This window comes from Eleutherodactylus coqui, chromosome 2 (genome assembly GCF_035609145.1).
Source record: "Eleutherodactylus coqui strain aEleCoq1 chromosome 2, aEleCoq1.hap1, whole genome shotgun sequence".
NCBI classification, from domain to species: Eukaryota; Metazoa; Chordata; class Amphibia; order Anura; family Eleutherodactylidae; genus Eleutherodactylus; species Eleutherodactylus coqui.
Genome location: NC_089838.1, coordinates 45,418,149 through 45,437,990, shown reverse-complemented (window position 1 = coordinate 45,437,990; position 19,842 = coordinate 45,418,149). Strand labels below are relative to the sequence as shown.

Genomic DNA, 19,842 nt, shown 5'->3' with positions numbered 1-19,842 from the left:
TGGGACCCATTTACGTTTCCTATTTTGGACATAATCTATGCTCGTGCCAAATTTCATGTTTCTACGACATCGGGAAGTTGGAGAATTTTTGGCGAGTCAGTCAGTGAGTGAGTGAGTGAGTGAGTCAGTGAGGGCTTTCGTCTTTATATATATATAGATATATATTGAGCTCCTCCTAGTAGTGGATGTATATATCTGTATGTAGTGAGTTCCCTCTAGTGGTGGCTGTACACCTCTGTGTGCCGTGAGCTTCCCCTAGCAGCAGTGGATGTGAGTTCCGTGTGAATAACAGTGGAGAGTGATGATATGAACAGTTGACATTTATTCTGTACATGGGATGTATATGTCATATATGTTAGACGATGGGGGTCATTGTGATATCTTGCTGCCATCCCCCATCTTTTCATGTCCCCTCCGCCAGTGTTCTTCCCCTTTACATCTTCTGTTGTCCAGCAGGGTCTTTGAAGATGAGACGACCATGTGGCCAGTGATGGGCAGCACATCTGTGCTTGTGCCTGTACAGTGGATCTCAGCAGTGGCTATCTCCCATCCTGCGCCTAGCCATCCATCCGTCTGAGGGCAAGGAGGATGAAGATGCAGGGGATATACGACACAAAGCGCAAAATTGAGGGAATTGCAATATAGAGAACCCTGAAAACGGAGGAACAGTGGTCATACATGGTATTAGAAAACATCACATGTCAAAGACCATAAAGTGGGAGTCGTGTCCTCCAGTCACAGCCAGAGCTGCAACACTATTCAACTGTAAGTAAAGGCCCAATTACACAGGACGAGCGTCAGGCAAATGATGCCTGAGAAAACACAGCAGTCATTAACTACTGAACGGCCGCTGTTTAAACTGCACGAGGAGCTTCATCGCTCATCTTTCATGCTGCATAAAAGATGAGCGATGAAGCTTATCGCTCATTATGCAGTTTAAACAACGCCGTTCAGTAGCTAATGGTCGCTGTGTTATCTCAATGGAGGGGGCGGGGGAGCGAGAGGAGAGAAATCTCCTGCACTGCCCTGCCCCCCTGCTGGCTGTTCCATGACCCAGTCAGTTCTGCTAGCTCCCGTGCAGGAGCACGGGAGTGTGGAGACACACGACTGGGAGGACTCCCCTTCCCCACCTTAGCTCCCCACTATCTATGAAATAAAACACAACAACTTGCTGGCGTTTTACGTGGGTAGGCCACAGCTTTATTTAATTTTCTCTTTTACTCCACTTTATACCCATCTTCCATGCCGCTTAAAACTGCTTTATGAAATTTTAAAACTTTTAAACGTGAAAAACAACCAGGCATAAGAAAGCCCCATAATGGGCCTGTACAGCCCTTCCATCCATTGCTGGCATGGAAAAAAAATTACCGCCTAACCTCAAGCTGTGACAACTTCCTAATCAACTTAACTTCCCCATATTAAGGTCTATCTCACCTCCCTTTGCCCTAAAGGGCGGGTGGGTGGGCGACTTCTCTCTTCTTTCTCCTTCTGAGCACTGACTCCTCCTCTTCCTCCCTCTGTCTTTCCTATCCCTCTAACCCCCTCCCTGGTCGCTTCCTTCCTCTCCATCTTGTTAGCCCCGCCTCCCAGTCCCCCACAGCTTCGTTAGACACTTTGCTGTTCCTCAAGACGAGTGTCGGTCATCGTCTGCCCGACACTCGTCCTGTGTAAATGGGCCTTAAGACATAATCAAAATACTAACGACAACCTGTCCGTCCATGAGTGATTTACATCCTCCACTCCTGATCACATGATGGTGACATCATCACAGGTCCTGTAAGCACACAGCTGCTGTAGGTATTCATCATTATTCTATAGCAACTGAGGCCGTGGGGGTTTGTAGGGGGTGAAATACTAACGAACACCTACAGTAGCCATCTGCCCACAGGACAGGTGATGATGTCACCATCATGTGATCAGTCACCGTGTGGGAGGAGTCCGGGGTCACATGACCGGGGAGGGTTCAGTGTGTGCACTGCTGTGCTGCTTGTGATCCGTGTTGTATCGGATGAGGAATGTATGCAGCATGTGATGTATATGTAGCAGAAGTGTGTGTATGACATGCATGTAGCAGACCTGTGTAAGTGTGTGACATGCATGTAGCAGGGCTGGGTGTGTGTCGTGCATGTAGCAGAGCTGTGTGTGTGACGTGCATGTAGCAGAGCTGTGTGTGCGTGTGACGTGCATGTAGCAGAGCTTTGTGTGTGTGATGTGCATGTAGCAGAGCTGTGTGTGATGTGCATGTAGCAGAGCTGTGTGTGATGTGCATGTAGCAGAGCTGTGTGTGACGTGCATGTAGCAGAGCTGTGTGACACGTGCATGTAGCAGAGCTGTGTGACATGTGCATGTAGCAGAGCTGTGTGTGACATGCATGTTAGCAGAGCTGTGTGTGTGTGACGTGCAGGGGGTTTGTAGGGGATGTAGTCCGCCCATAATTTGCACAGGAATGAAAGATGTGTGATAAGGGATGGAGCATGTAACTCACTCGGAATGAAAAACTTGTGATGACGTCACCATCATGTGATATGGGGCGGGGCTTATAACTCACTCAGGATGAAGAACCTGTGATGATGTCACCATCATGTGATCAGGGGCGGAGCGTGCAGTGACGTCATCACAGGTCCTTTATCCTGAGTACTGTGCTGCTTGTGATCTCTATTGTATGGGATGATGAATGTGTGTAGCACAGCTGTGTGTGTGTGTATGTAACGTGCATGTAGCAGAGCTGTGTGGCGCATTGCACCACAAGAAACACTTGTACTATAATTTCCTAATAATTACTAATATAATAAATTAGTGACTGCAGCTCTGGAGGTGACTGGAGGATAAGACATGATGTAACAGCAGAACAGTGACTGCAGCTCTGGAGGTGATTGGAGGATAAGACATGATGTAACAGCAGAACAGTGACTGCAGCTCTGGAGTTGACTAGAGTAGAAAGCAGGATGTAATTCAGGCTCACGGAAAGGTGTGCAGTTGTATGGCGGTGTAATATCTGCTGTGGGGTTGGGATATGACTGGAGCAGTCATTGCATTTTATGAATATATGCTGTTGCAAGCCGCTTCTCCTCACCTGTAGGCGTCGATGTCGTACATGCGGCAGGCCCCCGGCTCCCCGCAACTGTTGGTGCCCCACTTTATACAGGTTGTGTCTATCGCTGCTCCATAATATATGGGGGAGGGGATTCCTCCTGTGATATAGATAGAATGTGGTGAGGCAAGGGCAAGCGGGAAGCTCGCCGGCGCCGCTCATCGCTTATGTTCTATTAGGTCTCCATTCTGTAACTTCCTGGATAATCAGCTGATCAGGGAGATGAGATTACGGATGTGATGAGACGCGCCGCTTATATAGAAACGCGGACGTCTACAATCCGACCTTGTATATTGTAGCGGCCTAACATTTGCCCCTCAGACGGAGTCACAACTGGTGGGAGAACAACCCCCAACATCTGCCATCACGATCCACAACCCCCTCATTCTCATCTGCAGATCATACAGCACCCCGCTATCCTGGTATCCTCTGGTCTGCGGGGATCACTTACCGAGTGCGCGAGCCGCCAAGAGATGGAGACCGAGACCAAAAGACTTTTCTTCTGGGGTCAGACTCCTAGAAGACGAAGACAGTGAGCATCAGCAGAGATGGCGCTACAATCTATCAGTCATTGGGGGGTCCCACAGCCGCTGTTCCTCGGACTGCCCTACCTGATCAGCACCATGTACCCGGGCATGGCTCCCAGCGAGTAGATGAAGCAGCACACCAGGTTGAGGATCATGAAGTAGAACAGCATGGAGTCGCACACCTCCTCTCGTGGACACTGACCCAGAGAGGCGGAGCCATTGACGGACCGGACACAGCTGCAATTGTGGAAAATCTGAGCGGAAAGATGAGAACGTAAGAGCAGAAATGGACAAGATGATGAATGGCGTACGCCTCACTGCTGATCTTACCACATCCTGGCCGCTTCCTGTAGATGACGAGCAGCCAGCCAGGCAGGCGGACACGTAGCCCACCCCATCATCTCCGCACACGGGGTCCCACGCATCAATGGCGCAGCCGCAGTTCACGTTACAACCAGAGGTCACGTTCTCCAGGTACGAAACCTCCTCAATCCTGAAAAGAAGAAGAACCCTACATTGTGTCCAGATATGATGGAGACCACTAGACCGAGCCAAGAGGGGGTGTGAACCCCTGTAACACGCTGACACTTGGGGACAGGATAATGACACTTGGCTCTATCATCACTTGTCTCTCACCCATCGTAGGTCACGGTCAGTCCTGCCATTGATGCGTTCTTGCACAACAGGACAAACGCCAGCAGGTAGAGTAGATATTCGGTGACTGATGTAACAAACCCCAATTTTGCCGCCATGTATGTCGAGGTTTTGAACTTCTTCATAAGAAATCCTCCCAGGAAGTATCCGACAGCGATGATGGGGAGACTGTAGACTCCTGCCAGAGATCAGAGGGGTTTGATTATCTGATATATTAGCACCATATTCTAATCTTTCACGTACCTATGAGAAAGATGGCTTCTGACGCAGATTTCCCATACTGCTGCTCCAGATATTTTGGCATAAAGGACATGAACCCCACAAAGGCGCTGAACTGAATTACCGTCACCAGTAGAAAGAGCAGGTACACCGTGTTCTTCAAGAGCCGTTTCAGGAAGAGCAGGAACCCTGCAAGAAGAGAAGTGATGCCATCACTGTGTGCATCCCGGAAACACTCGAGAGACGCCTCTATCATCATCATCGCACCTGAGAGACAACTGCATCATCATCAATTCATCTGGAAGACGTCTCCATCATCATCCCACCTGGGAGACACCTCCATCATCATCATTGCACCCAGGAGATGTCTCCATGATTATCATCATAATTGCACCCGGGAGACTTCTCCATCATCATAATCATTCCACCATGGAGATGTCTCCATCATCATCATTCCACCTAGGAGACAACTTCATCATCATTCCACCCAAGAGTTGTCTCCTGTATCATCATCATCCAACACAATAAATGTCTCCCCATCATCATCCCACACAGGTGACATCTCCATCGTTATCATCCTAGCCAGAAAATATCTCCATCATCATCCCACTCGGCAGAAGTCTCCATCATTATCATCATCATTACACCTGGTAAATGTTCCCATCGCCATTATTATCATCCCACCCAGGAGATACCTCCAACATCATCATCATGATTTCATTTGTGAGGCATCTCCATCAACATCATTCAATCCCAGGAGGCATAAACATCACCATCATCATTATCATCCAACCCGGGAAATGTCTCCCTATCATTACCATCTTCCTACTCAGGAAACAGCTCCCTCATGATCTCACCAAAGAGACATCTCCCTACCAGCATCATTATCACCCTACCCAGGAGATGTCTCCATCATCATCACCATTGCATCCAGGAGATGTCTCCATCGTCATCATAACAATCGGGAGACATCTCCATCACCATCATCAATATCATTCCACCCAGGTAATTTCTCCATCATCATCATTATCATACTACTCGGTAGACGTGAACATCATCATCATTATAAAGAACCCATCATATGTCTGCATCATTGTCACCTTCATCATTCCACCTGGGAAATGTCCCCATCATCATTATTATCATCCCACCAAGAAGATGTTTCCATCATCATTATTATCCCAACTATGAAGTGTCTCCACCATCATCATCCCACATAGTAGACGTCATCCTACATTGGAGATGTCTCCCCATCAGCATCATCAAGAACCCATCAGACGTCTGCATCATTGTCACCATTATCACTCCACCTGGGAAATGTCCCCATCATCATTATTATCATCCAACCCTGGAGACATCTCCATTATAATCATCATTCTATCCAGGAAACATCTCCATCATCATCATAACAACTGGAAGACATCTCCATCACCCTTATCATCCCACCCGGGAGACGCCTACCCATCATAAACATCATCTCACCCAAGAGACGTCTCCATCATCATCATCATCATCATCCCACAGGAAAACTGTCTCCATCATCATCATAATTATCATGCCTCTAGGAGACATCTCCATCATCATCATCATCATCCTACTCGGAAGACATCTCCAACATCATCATCATCCCACCTGGGAGACATCTGCCTCATCATGCCAACCAGGAAATGTCCTCATCATCATCATCATCATCATCCCAATCGGGAAAGGTCTCCATATCAGCATCATCCCACTTGGGAGATGTCAGCATTATCATCATCAACATCCCATCCGGGAAACATCTCCATCATCATTGTCATCCTACCTGGAAAGGGTCTCCCAAGTGGGATGATGATGGGAAGAATGTCTCCCATGTGGGATGATGATGATGGATACATCTCCCGAGTGGAATATTGATGATGGGGAGGTATCTCCCGGTTGGGATGATGGTGGGAAAACATCTCCTGGGTAGCATGATGATGATGGAGATGTCTCCCAGGTGGGATGATGATGATGGGATACATCTCCACCATCATCATCCCACGTGGGAGACATCTCCATCATCATCATACCACCTTGGAGACGTCTCTATCATTATAATTATAATCCCACCTGGGAGACGTCTCCACTCTCTTCTCCATTATCATCATTCCTGGTCCAGAAGGTCTGGACATCGGTGAGGAAGAATTTGGTAGAGCCCTCCAGCCACTCTTTGGCTCTGTGAGGTCAGGTATGGCACTGTGCTGGTGCTTCCTTGCCTCTGTCTAGGCACAGTATGGTGCTGTGCACACTGCCTGGACTTTGCATGGATGATGTGTTCAATCTAAAGGAACGTTCAAACTTAGCAGAAAAGGGGCGGAATTTGATGTAGAAATAAAGTTGAAAAGCAAAGATCTTTTTTTCGCTATCTCTGACCGAACCCTTAATCCGTGAACGCTACTGTGGGATCATTCTTACACGTAAGATATGAGCGCTGTAAGAGCAGAGACAATGCTGAACACTGTGCCTCTCCCAGTTCTTCACTACAAAACTAGGAGGGGCCCCGAAGCAATGTGGCTGGGGCCGATATCAGCACTTCATTATGATTCTGAATGACTGAATGCAAGTCTGGATGTGACTGGAGGACTGTATAAGGTTTAGTTTTCATCTGCAGGAGATTGTTGTACTTGTGGGGTTTGAGTCATGTGACTACATTCACCTTGCGCTGCGTCTCCTTTCGCCTTGTCGTTGTCTGCGCCGCCATCCGTTATTTGGAGTTGCAGCGCCTCCTGAAGCTCGCTCTGATCCTCTCGCCCCTCCTTGGGCAAAGTTCTTGGAAGGAAGCAGAAGGGGACGGCAGCGAGGAGGTTCAGGACCCCACTGATCAGGAACCCCAACCACCAGGCGCCCACCCAGCGGGTGTCCGTGTCACGCAGAAGTATGTCATCTGTAAGAGAAAAAACGGGGACATCATCAGCTCCTCACACACTCCACAGAGGGCGGAGCCTCTAACCCAGCAGTAACTACTGCCATGTGTGGAAATAGGAGGATGAGACAATGTACTGCTCCCTGTTATCAGCCATGCCAGGCTGGAAGAGGTGACTATACGAGAGGTGAGTACATCTATTACTACCTGTTATCAGCCATGTCAGGCTGGGGGAGGTGCATATAGGATAGGTGAGCACAGTCTATTACTCCCTGTTATCAGCCATGTGAGGCTGGGGAGGGGACTATAGGACAGGTGAGTACAGTCTATTACTCTCTGTTATCAGCCATGTCAGGATGGAGGAAGTGATTGTAGGACATGTGAGTACAGTCTATTACTCCCTGTTATCAGCCATGTCAGCCTGGAGGAAATGACTGTAGGAGAGGTGAGAATAGTCTATCACTCCCTGTTTTCAGCCACTTGGAACCTCTAGAGACATTTACATCATATATATGAATGCTCCTCTTGTCATGCTACAGCACTGATATAACCTGCACATTTTAGTGCTCTGGACCTTTAAGACGGCAACGGAGTAGTAACAAGCGATTATAAGGCGTTTAATTGAAGGTTCATTACCGAGATTTATGAAGCCGATGTCCACGAAGATTTGCGCACAGTAGGAGGCCATAAGCGATCCGAGCAGTGGCCCCAGAATGGACAGCGTCTGTATGATGCCTGCGGAGACAAGAGGCTCAGTGACACAAGTAACCTGACGCTCACGGCTATTAACACTTGTTACTTACCGATATAAAACGGGGAATTTTCTGCCTTCGCGAAGTCGTCTACGTAGGACAATCCGAGGGGCTCGATGGGGCTCTCTCCGATGCCTTGCAGAATGTTTCCAACAAGAACGAAAATCCACATCAGAGACTCGGAGGATCCCGCCTGGCAGGCTGCTCAGAGATGGACACACAGTGACCCGGGGGTCCGGGGGCAACCCACAAATATCCCATTACCCCGGGGGCTCTATATTCTGCACCAGCTACAACCCCCATGATAACACTATGGCCCTCTAAAGGAGAGTCTACACTGATACTGACTGCAGGGGCACTCCAGATACTGCGCAACTACAACTCCCATCAGCGCATGACAGCTGCAGAGGAGGAAGATAACTGCTATCACTATATGATCTATCAGCAGAATAGTGACTGCAACTCTGGAGGTGACTGGAGGATAAGACATGATGGAATAGCAGAATAGTGACTGCAGCTCTGGATGTGACTGGAGAATAAGACATAATGTAACAGCAGAATAGTGACTGAAGCTCTGGAGGTGACTGGAGGATAAGACATGATGGAATAGCAGAATAGTGACTGCAGCTCTGGAGGTGACTGGAGGATGATATCTAATATAACAGCAGAGTAGTGACAGCTCTGAATGTGACTGGAGAATAAGATAGGATGTTACTGCAGCTCTGGAGGTTGAGATCTAATATAAGAACAGCAGAATAGTGATCGCAGCTCTGAAGGTGACTGGAGGATAAGACATATGCACCTCTGTTGGTGACTGGAGGATAAGACATGATGTTACATCAAAATATTGTCTACAGCTCTGGAGGTGACTGGATGATAAGACATGATGGAATAGCAGAATAGTGACTGCAGCTCTGAATGTGACTGGAGAATAAGACATAATGTAACAGCAGAATAGTGACTGAAGATCTTGATGTGACTGGAGAATAAGACATGATGGAACAGCAGAATAGTGACTGCAGCTCTGGAGGTGACTGGAGGATAAGACATGATGGAATAGCAGAATAGTGACTGCAGCTCTGGATGTGACTGGAGAATAAGACATAATGTAACAGCAGAATAGTGACTGAAGCTCTGGAGGTGACTGGAGGATAAGACATGATGGAATAGCAGAATAGTGACTGCAGCTCTGGATGTGACTGGAGAATAAGACATGATGGAACAGCAGAATAGTGACTGCAGCTCTGGAGGTGACTGGAGGATGATATCTAATATAACAGCAGAGTAGTGACAGCTCTGAATGTGACTGGAGAATAAGATAGGATGTTACTGCAGCTCTGGAGGTTGAGATCTGATATAAGAACAGAGTACTACACTCTATTTGATTGGTCGCTCCGTATTGCAGGTTGGCACTGAGTTGTGGTTTGTGCTTATGAGCCCCATAATCTTAACCCTGTAGATGCCGGCTGTAACTCTCCTCTGCACCTCCTCTTTGTCCTTCCTTATTATTTCCCAAGTGACATATAAAAAAAAAACATAAAATAGGCAAATACTGAACCTTCTAGAACCTCGGGGGCCAGTGCTCGACTCTGATTGGCCAGACACAAATGCAGATGAGACGTGGAGTTGTCTGATGGCTGTGACCCCTCGTACTGATACCTGCGGGCGATAAGACACAGGCTGCATCTTCGAGGTCGGATCTGTTTTCCTGGCACAGAGTTCCAGACCTTCTGCAACGACAAGTGACGCCATGTGGTTGCCCGCCGACATTGCGGGGGATTAGCAAAACTGGAGCCAGCGGTTTGATTGGCTGCGGTTACACAGTGCAATCCATGAAGCCGCTGTGTTTTGCTCCTGCTCCTACCGTCTCATGATGAAGTGTGGCGTCGCAGTCAGGCAGCTGCCCAGGAACATGATCAGGCACCCGATGGCGATCATTCTCGGACGATGCAACTTCGCCCCAAAGTAACTGACAAGCGTGATGACCAAAAGGTTCCCTGTAATAAGAGTGATGAGATGATAAAGGGTTAATGTCGCCAGATCCCGTCCACACCCACAGCTCCTCCTACATGGCCACCAGGATCAATAATGTCCACTGTATTATGACTCCCATCATCCACCCTAGACTAGGGAGGCAGTGATACCAATCCTCACCCCCCCACCTCCACCCCCAGGTTACCAATATCAAAGCTTCCATCGATGACTCCGACCAGGGAAGACGGGATGTTAAACCTTCTCTCGATCTGCGTAATCATACTCCGGGAATACGCCAGCGCCAGAGACTTGGTGATGTAGGCGAAGGAGAGCGCGAAGAGAAAGACCTGCAAATAAATAGAAGTCAGTGATGCCATAGCTTGGGGCAGGGCTGTGACTACCTCTCAGACATGATATATAGGCTGGTTGTCAGCAGTAATAGATGGGGCGGGGCTGTGACTACCTTTCAGACATGATATACAGGCGGGTTGTCAGCAGTAATAGATGGGGGCGGGGCTGTGACTACCTCTCAGAGATGATGTACAGGCTGGTTGTCAGCAGTAATAGATGGGGGCAGGGCTGTGACTACCTCTCAGACATGATATACAGGCTGGTTGTCAGTAGTAATAGATGGGGCGGGGCTGTGACTACCTCTCAGACATGATATACAGGCTAGTTGTCAGCAGTAATAGATGGGGCGGGGCTGTGACTACCTCTCAGACAGGATATACAGGCTGGTTGTCAGCAGTAATAGATGGGCGCGGGGCTGTGACTACCTCTCAGACAGGATATACAGGCTGGTTGTCAGTAGTAATAGATGGGGCGGGGTTGTGACTACCTCTCAGACAGGATATACAGGCTGGTTGTCAGCAGTAATAGATGGGGGCGGGGCTATGACTACCTCTCAGACAGGATATACAGGCTGGTTGTCAGCAGTAATAGATGGGCGTGGGGCTGTAACTACCTCTCAGACAGGATATACAGGCTGGTTGTCAGCAGTAATAGATGGGCGTGGGGCTGTAACTACCTCTCAGACAGGATATACAGGCTGGTTGTCAGCAGTAATAGATGGGCGTGGGGCTGTGACTACGTCTCAGAGAGGATATACAGGCTGGTTGTCAGCAGTAATAGATGGGGGCGGGGCTGTGACTACCTCTCAGACAGGATATACAGGCTGGTTGTCAGCAGTAATAGATGGGGGCGGGGCTGTGACTACCTCTTAGCCAGGATATACAGGCTGGTTGTCAGCAGTAATAGATGGGGGCGGGGCTGTGACTACCTCTCAGACATGATATACAGGCTGGTTGTCAGCAGTAATTGATGGGGCAGGGCTGTGACTACCTCTCAAACAGGATATACAGACTGGTTGTCAGCACAATTTGTTTTTTTGTTTGTTTTCTTCCTCCTTACTCATTTTCTATTTTCGAGGGGATTTCTTTTGGAGGACGAGATGCTTTTATTCAGCAGATTCTTAGTCGTCGTCCTCATCTGTCGGGTCATTAAATCTCGCATCAGGCTGCTTCTGCAACGGTCTGCGTTCTGCAATGGTAAACGGTCTGCGTTTACCACATACTTGGGTCCTTCGTCTACAGGCTGCCAGTATAAAACAGTGTATGCCGCGTGTTATCCTGCACCTGATGCCGCTGCGTAGGATGTTGCACTTCAATCCCCGTAAACCCTGATGGTTTTGGTGTTAGGTGAGTGCGGTCTATGGTTCTGTTTACCTTCGCCTCAGAGCTTCCCGCCAAATACGGTAAATGTTTAGGACATACAAAGTATGACCGTAGTCCCAATCAGCTTCATCTGCTAAAGCTGGCTGACAACCATCATGGCCGCCCGTACAGGTTGCGCCTACCTGCTTCCTCTTCAGGGCGAAAACTACTGTGGCGCCTGTGACGTCGGCCATGTTGGTTCAACAGGGAGGTCACTGGATGACAGCTGTAGTCACCGTTCGCACACTCGTCTCTCACCTTCAGTCTGGACATATGACACGTCTTCTGCGCAGTTGGCGTTGCATTCGCTGCCATGCTTACGTTTTTTGACAGACGATTTCTCATTGGTCTGATGATAAAAAATAGTAACTTTGTATCAGAAAATTGTTACAGAGGAAACGCCGACAAATCATTTCATGGAGGGGAAGCGGTGATTGTGGAATGAAGCGCTAATCCTCAGGATCTGGAGCTCCTCGGGTCTGGGATGATGGGAGTGATACATTATGTGTCATGATGGGATTAGATTGTGAGCTCCTGGGTTCAGGGATGATGGGTGTGATACATTATGTGTGATGAGGAGATTAGCTTGTGAGCTCCTGGGTTCAGGGATGATGGGAGTGATACATTATATGTGTGGGGGGATTAGATTGTGAGCTCCTGGGATCAGGGGTGATAGGAGTGATACATTATATGTGAGGGGGGATTAGATTGTGAGCTCCTGGGGTCAGGGATGATGGGAGTGATACATTATATGTGTGGGGGGATTAGATTGTGAGCTCCTGGGATCAGGGGTGATAGGAGTGATACATTATATGTGAGGGGGGATTAGATTGTGAGCTCATGGGGTCAGGGATGATAGGAATGATACATTATATGTGAGGGGGGATTAGATTGTGAGCTCCTGGGGTCATGGATGATGGGTGAGATACATTATGTGTGATGAGGGGGGATTAGATTGTGAGCTGCTGGGGTCAGGGATGATGGGAGTGATATATTATATGTGTGGGGGGGGGGGGGATTAGATTGTGAGCTCCTGGGGTCAGGGATAATGGGAGGGATACATTGTGTGTCATGATGGGATTAGCTTGTGAGCTCCTGGGGTCAGGGATGATGGGAGTAATACATTGTGTGTGATAGGGGGGGGGGGGGAATTAGATTGTGAGCTCCTGGGGTCAGGGATGATGGGAATGATACATTATATGTGTGGGGGGACTAGATTGTAAACTCCTGGGATCAGAGATGATAGGAGTGATACATTATATGTGGGGGGATTAGATTGTGAGCTCATGGGGTCAGGGATGATAGGAATGATACATTATATGTGAGGGGGGATTAGATTGTGAGCTCGTGGGGTCAGGAATGATGGGAGTGATAATTATATCTGAGGAGGGATTAGATTGTGAGCTCCTGGGATCAGGGATGAAAGGAGTGATACATTATATGTGGGGGGGGGGATTAGATTGTGAGCTCATGGGGTCATGGATGATGGGAGTGATACCATATATCTGAGGAGGGATTAGATTGTGAGCTCATGGGGTCAGGGATGATAGGAGTGATACATTATATGTGAGGGTAGATTAGATTGTGAGCTCCTGGGGTCAGGGATGATAGGAGTGATAGATTATGTCTGGGGCGGGGATTATGTTGTGAACTCCTGGGTTCAGGGTTGATGGGAGCGATACATTGTGCATCATGAGGGGATTAGATTGTGAGTTCCTGGGGTCAGGGATGTTGGAAGTGATACATTATGTGATAAGTATATTAGATTGTGGATTCTTGGGTTCAAGGATGATGGGAGTTAAACATTGTGTATGACATTGAGATTAGATTGTGAGCTCCTGGGGTCAGGGATGATGAGTTTAAACATTATGTGTGACATGGAGATTAGATTGTGAGATCCTGGGGTCAGGGATGATGAGAGTGATATAATGTGTGGGATAAAGAGATTAGATTGTGAGCTCCTGGGGTCAGGGATGATGGAAGTGATACAATGTTTGTGATGAAAAGATTAGATTGTGAGCTCTTGGGTCAGGAATGATGAGGTTAAACATTGTGTGTGACATGGAGATTAGATTGTGAGCTCCTGGGGTCAGGGATGATGGGAGTGATACAATGTGTGTGATGGGGGGATTAGATTGTGAGCTCCTGGGGTCAGGGATGATGGCAGTGATACATTGTGTGTGATGAGGAGATTAGATTGTGAGCTCCTTGGGTCAGGAATGATGAGGTTAAACATTGTGTGTGACATGGAGATTAGATTGTGAGCTCCTGGGGTCACAGATGATGGAAGTGATACATTATATGTGAGGGGGATTAGATTGTGAGCTCCTGGGGTCAGGATGATAGGAGTGATACATTATATGTGATGGGGGATTAGATTGTGAGCTTCTGGGGTCAGGAATGTTGGAAGTGATACATTATGTGATAGATAGATTAGATTGTGAGTTCTTGGGTTCAAGGATGATGGGAGTTAAACATTGTGTATGACATGGAGATTAGATAATGAGCTTCTGGGTTCAGGGATAATGGGAGTGATACATTGTGTGTGATGAGGAGATTAGATTGTGAGCTCCTTGGGTCAGGGATGATGAGGTTAAACATTGTGTGTGACATGGAGATTAGATTGTGAGCTCCTGGGGTCACAGATGATGGAAGTGATACATTATATGTGAGGGGGATTAGATTGTGAGCTCCTGGGGTCAGGATGATAGGAGTGATACATTATATGTGATGGGGGATTAGATTGTGAGCTTCTGGGGTCAGGAATGTTGGAAGTGATACATTATGTGATAGATAGATTAGATTGTGAGTTCTTGGGTTCAAGGATGATGGGAGTTAAACATTGTGTATGACATGGAGATTAGATTGTGAGCTCCTGGGATCGGGGATGATGAGAGTGATACAATGTGTGTGATGAGGAGATTAGATTGTGAGCTCCTGGGGTCAGGGATGATGAGAGTGATACAATGTGTGTGATGAGGAGATTAGATTGTGAGCTCCTGGGGTCAGGGATGATGGGAGTGATACATTGTGTGATAGAACATAAGACTGTGAGCACCTGGAGTGGGGGATGATAGGAGTGTTAGGCTGCTTGTACTCAGGCGTTGTGGCATCCCTCGGCGGAGCCGCCACCCGGGAGCAGGAGTCGGCAGACGGATCTCCGCGGTCAGCCTATCTGACCAACAGGCTGACCATGCATTTGCCGTCCATGAACGGAGAATCGCAATGATTCTCCGCTTGTAGACAGGGGGTCTGTGCTCTGCATAGCATAGGGATGACGAGAGTTAAACAGTGTGTGCGTCATTAGGGAATTAGATTGTGAGTTCCTGGGGTCAGGGATGATGGGTGTGATACATTGTGTGTGATGGGGAGATTAGATTGTGAGCTTCTGGGGTCAGGGATGTTGGAAGTGATACATTTTGTGATAGGTAGATTAGATTGTGAGCTCTTGGGTTCAAGGATGATGGGAGTTAGACATTGTGTATGACATGGAGATTAGATTGTGAGCTCCTGGGTTCAGGGATAATGAGAGTGAAACAATGTGTGTGATGAGGAGATTAGATTGTGATCTCCTGGGGTCAGGGATGATGGGAGTGATACATTGTGTGATAGAATGTTAGACTGTGAGCACCTGGAGTTGGGAATGATAAGAATGTTAGGCTGCTTGTCCACAGGTGCTGCGGTATCCCTCGGCGGAGCCGCCACCCAGGAGCAGGAGCCAGCAGACGGATCTCTGCGGTCAGCCTGACGAACAGGCTGACCGTGGAGAATCGCTGCAAATCGCAGCATACTGTGGAGAGCGTTTAGTGCGTTCCATGCGGCTGGATTATCGCCGCGGGGAACGCAATTCAAACCTGCCCGTGGACATGTAGTCTTATAGTGCCGCGGGGAACGCAGTGAAAGCTCTCAATAGCCTTGCTATGGAGAGTGCTTCCCCCTATCCACGAGCAGAGAATCATTGCGATTCTCCACTCGCGGATGGCAGATCGCAGAATGCTGCGATTTGCTGCGATTCTACGCGGTCAGCCTATCTGTCAGATAGGCTGACAGCGGAGATCCATCTGCCGGCTCCTGCTCCCAGGCGGCGTCGATCCGCCACGGGATACTGCAACGCCGTTGGACAGGCAGCCTTACATTGTGTGATGGGAGGATTAGATTGTGAGTTCTTGGGTTCAGGGATGATGGGAGTGATACATTGTGTGTGACATGAAGATTAGATTGTGAGCTCCTGTGATCAGGGATGATAGGAGTGATACATTGTGTGTGACATGGAGATTAGATTGTGAGCTCCTGAAGTCAAGAATGATGGGAGTGATACATTCTATGAGATTAAGAAATTATGCAACTGTGGCAGCAAACATGGTGCAAATAAAAATCTTTCTCTTTATTCCTCCAGTTCCATTAAAAAGCAATGTTTCAACCTGATAGCCCTTGCCCAGCTCTAGGACATTGGGAGATTAGATTGTGAGCTCCTAGGGTCAGGGATGATGCGAGTGATACATTTGAATAGGTTGGGAAATTAGATTGTGAGCTCCTGGGGTCAGGTATGATGGGTGTGATACATGCATGTGATGGGGGAATTAGATTGTGAGCTCCTGGGGTCAGAGATAATGGGAGTGATACATTCTATAAAATTAAAAATTAATGCAAATGTAGCAGCATAAATGGTGCAAATACAAATCTTCCCTTTATTCCTCCACTTTCATTAAACAGCAACGTTTCGATCTGGTGGTTTTTGTCCAGCTCTATGAGATTGGGAGATTACATTGTGAGCTCCCGGGGTCAGGGATGATGGGAGTTATAGATTGTGTGTGATGGGGAGATTAGATTGTGAACTCCTGGGCTCTGGGTTGGTGGGAGTGATTGCAGTTTGCATATAAAGCTGTGAAGTGTGAGTACTACACAGAATCAGGTGATGAAGGAATAGAATTCCACACTGCACCGCAGTCATGTGACACCTCGAACTTCTGATTCTAATCACTAAAAAGACGCAGTTGCTACCCCAAAAAAATCTTCACCCCAGAAATCCCCACAAACCTCCTTGTAATCCCAGAACAATGAGAAACAAATCACTCACCACTGAGCGCCAGATCCCCATGTGACCAGCCTGGATAACGATCAGCTGGACCTTGACCACCCGTGATAATTAACTCAAAATGTTCTATTTATTCAAGATATAAAAACTGGATGAACCAGAGCGAGTGGGGGGAGGAGCCATTATATAAGTGATGTCTTCAGCAGCGGGCACAACCATGACTACCTCTCAGACAGGATATATAGAGGCTGGTTGTCAGCAGTAATAGATGGGGGCAGGGCTGTGACTACCTCTCAGACAGGATATACAGGCTGGTTGTCAGCAGTAATAGATGGGGCGGGGCTGTGACTACCTCTCAGGCATGATATACAGGCTGGTTGTCAGCAGTAATAGATGGGGGCGGGGCTGTGACTACCTCTCAGACAGGATATACAGGCTGGTTGTCAGCAGTAATAGATGGGGGCGGGGCTGTGACTACCTCTCAGGCATGATATACAGGCTGGTTGTCAGCAGTAATAGATGGGGGCGGGCTGTGACTACCTCTCAGACAGGATATACAGGCTGGTTGTCAGCAGTAATAGATGGGGGCGGGGCTGTGACTACCTCTCAGACATGATATACAGGCTGGTTGTCAGCAGTAATAGATGGGGGCGGGGCTGTGACTACCTCTCTGACAGGATATACAGGCTGGTTGTCAGCAGTAATAGATGGGGGCAGGGCTGTGACTACCTCTCAGACAGGATATACAGGCTGGTTGTCAGCAGTAATAGATGGGGGCAGGGCTGTGACTACCTCTCAGGCATGATATACAGGCTGGTTGTCAGCAGTAATAGATGGGGGCGGGGCTGTGACTACCTCTCAGACAGGATATACAGGCTAGTTGTCTGCAGTAATGGATAATGGATGAGGGCAGGGCTGTGCCTACCTCTCAGAGATGATGTACAGGCTGGTTGTCAGCAGTAATATATGGTGGCAGGGCTGTGACTACCTCTCAGATTGGATACACAGTCTTGTTGTAGGCAGTAACAGATGGGGGGGTGGGGGGATGACTACAGGTCCGTTTACACAGAGCTGGTTCACGGAGCGGCCAGCAGGGGGCCAGATTTCTCTCCTCTCGCTCCCCCCTCCATTGAGATACACAACGGCCATTCGCTCTTGGACCTGTGGCTGTTTAAACTGAATGATGAGCTTCATCGCTCATCTATTATGCAGTTAAGTGTCCTTCGAAGTTGTCACAGAAGGGGAAATATAAAAACAAACAATCACTGAAAATGGCCATATACTTACTGTCCCTTTCTGTGACATATTTATATTAGTGTAGGGTCTCACAACACACGAGGAGCCTTGACAAGGCGTGTTAGCTCATGTATTTTTGCCAAAATCCAACTAATACTTTGCATTTATTATATATTATTCACATGCAGTGCGGCTTTTAAATCCCTGGGGGAGCCCAGGGCGACAGTATCGGTGTGGTTCACTTTTTGAGGTGCAGGGCAACCCGACGAACTATTATGGCGTCATTAGAAGGTTGGTCTGCATGGTGGACTACATGTATTAGAATGGTCTGGCACTTTGTATCCACTCTGTGTAGGAGTATACACCAAGCAGCCACCCCCCTCTATATTAAGAGGCTGCGTGAGTGGCTGTTTCATCGGTGTCCCTCACAGGTGTAATTAGCTCCCTCATTTGGCAGTTTGCTACCTGCATGCTTCGGTGGTGCACATGTTTGCCCTGCTGAGTCAGTAAGTATATGGCCATTTTCAGTGATTGTTTGTCCTTCGAAGTTGCGCACTAAAATGTCTGCATCACTGTTTCATAAACATCCGAACGTCTTGGTTTTATCTCCATTGGGAGATCATGGACCATGACGAATGCATAAGGGATTTCACTGAAGTGTGCCGTTCCTGCCCTTGCTAGTGGAAGGTGACCTGCCCAGACTACAGTAAATGCATGAAGAAGGTGGAAGCCTATGAAAAGCTGCTGAAGTTGTGAAAAACATTTCCCTGGACAGCAGATCGACAGCAAAGTTGTGAAGGCAAAAATACAGAGACTGCGTACCATCTGCAAGAAAGAGCTCAACAAGGTGGGGAATAGCAAGGCTGGGTCCAGAATTTCGCAAATCCGCCTGCGGCCACTAATTCTGGGATTAGCCAGCCATGTGGACAAGATTTCTCAGAACGGCGAATCTGTCGTGGCAAAGCCGGCACTGCTGCACAGATTCGCCGGCTACATCATGTCAATTCTTTTTTTTTCCGGTTGCGGACGCGTTCTCCTCTATAGGAGCGCCGGCTGCAATGAAAAAGCATGCGGCCAAGCCGCTCCAAAACCGGTGGCTAAGTGCCGTGGGTTTTGAAGCAGCGCTTTCCTGGAGGAAATCTCACGTTTTTTTGCTGCAGCTAAACCGCGAGATTTCCGCCAGGAATACGCCATGTGGGCGTACATTCCCAAACATTCCAGAGCTGCGGACGACCTTTACCAACCAAGGCTGTGGTACTGCGGCCTCCTCTCTTTCTGCATGGACTAGAAGGCCTCATGAGTCTCACAAAACGTTATGAACACGGCTGAAGAAGTTGCACCAGAGCCCGGCTGCATAGACACAGCACCAGCCAGCCCACCATGGACAGCGTAAGGACACGTATACCCCAAAGATGACACCACTATTATCATGTCCATAGTCCTGCGGAATAAGTCGGCCAAATATCAGACTTATACAAATAAAGATTATTTTTATAAGTGATTTATTTGACAAAGTAACATGCTTTTTAATTACTTTCAACAGAGCACGATGACTGATGAAAGAGAAGAAATCACCACCCAAGAATAGACCCACAGATCAACCCCTCAAAGCTACCTCCACACACCAGCCGATCCACAGGAGGAAGCAGAGAAGACAAGCAGTGAGCTCTTAGAAACGGCCAATCTTCTTGGACACCAACCGGATGAATTCAATCACATTGGACAGAGCATTCACACTGAGACCCATGTTGGAGCACC

General features: G+C 48.1%; 1 protein-coding gene across 4 annotated transcripts; it reads right to left on the bottom strand.

Moving 5' to 3' along the window:
• Nucleotides 1-326: 326 nt before the first annotated feature.
• Nucleotides 327-16,909, bottom strand: LOC136611278 (solute carrier organic anion transporter family member 1A2-like). Of its 4 annotated transcripts, XM_066590739.1 has the most exons (15): nucleotides 16,891-16,909; nucleotides 12,072-12,162; nucleotides 10,307-10,448; nucleotides 9,992-10,124; nucleotides 9,686-9,786; nucleotides 8,179-8,328; nucleotides 8,012-8,110; nucleotides 7,169-7,396; nucleotides 4,516-4,680; nucleotides 4,255-4,450; nucleotides 3,949-4,111; nucleotides 3,703-3,872; nucleotides 3,543-3,607; nucleotides 3,074-3,191; nucleotides 327-651 (listed from the first exon to the last, which is right to left on the bottom strand). In XM_066590739.1, the coding sequence occupies exons 2-15, from the start codon at nucleotides 12,156-12,158 to the stop codon at nucleotides 558-560; spliced, it is 1,911 nt and encodes a 636-aa protein (XP_066446836.1). In that variant the 5' UTR covers nucleotides 12,159-12,162; nucleotides 16,891-16,909; the 3' UTR covers nucleotides 327-557. The 4 variants fall into 4 exon arrangements, with proteins under 4 accessions (XP_066446836.1, XP_066446835.1, XP_066446837.1 ...); XM_066590738.1 differs by lacking the exon at nucleotides 16,891-16,909 and having other exon boundaries at nucleotides 12,072-12,532; XM_066590740.1 differs by lacking the exons at nucleotides 12,072-12,162; nucleotides 16,891-16,909 and adding an exon at nucleotides 11,957-12,050.
• Between the last annotated feature and the right edge of the window lie 2,933 nt (nucleotides 16,910-19,842).

Bases quoted from the DNA above. Each gene is read 5' to 3' on its own strand.
- LOC136611278 (XM_066590739.1), bottom strand. From the start codon at position 12,158: ATGAGAAATCGTCTGTCAAAAAACGTAAGCATGGCAGCGAATGCAACG. The intron at 10,125-10,306 runs GTAACCTGGGGG...CTCTTATTACAG, and splicing joins CGATGGAAGCTTTGATATTG to GGAACCTTTTGGTCATCACG. The intron at 3,873-3,948 runs GTAAGATCAGCA...CTTTCCGCTCAG, and splicing joins CAGGAAGCGGCCAGGATGTG to ATTTTCCACAATTGCAGCTG.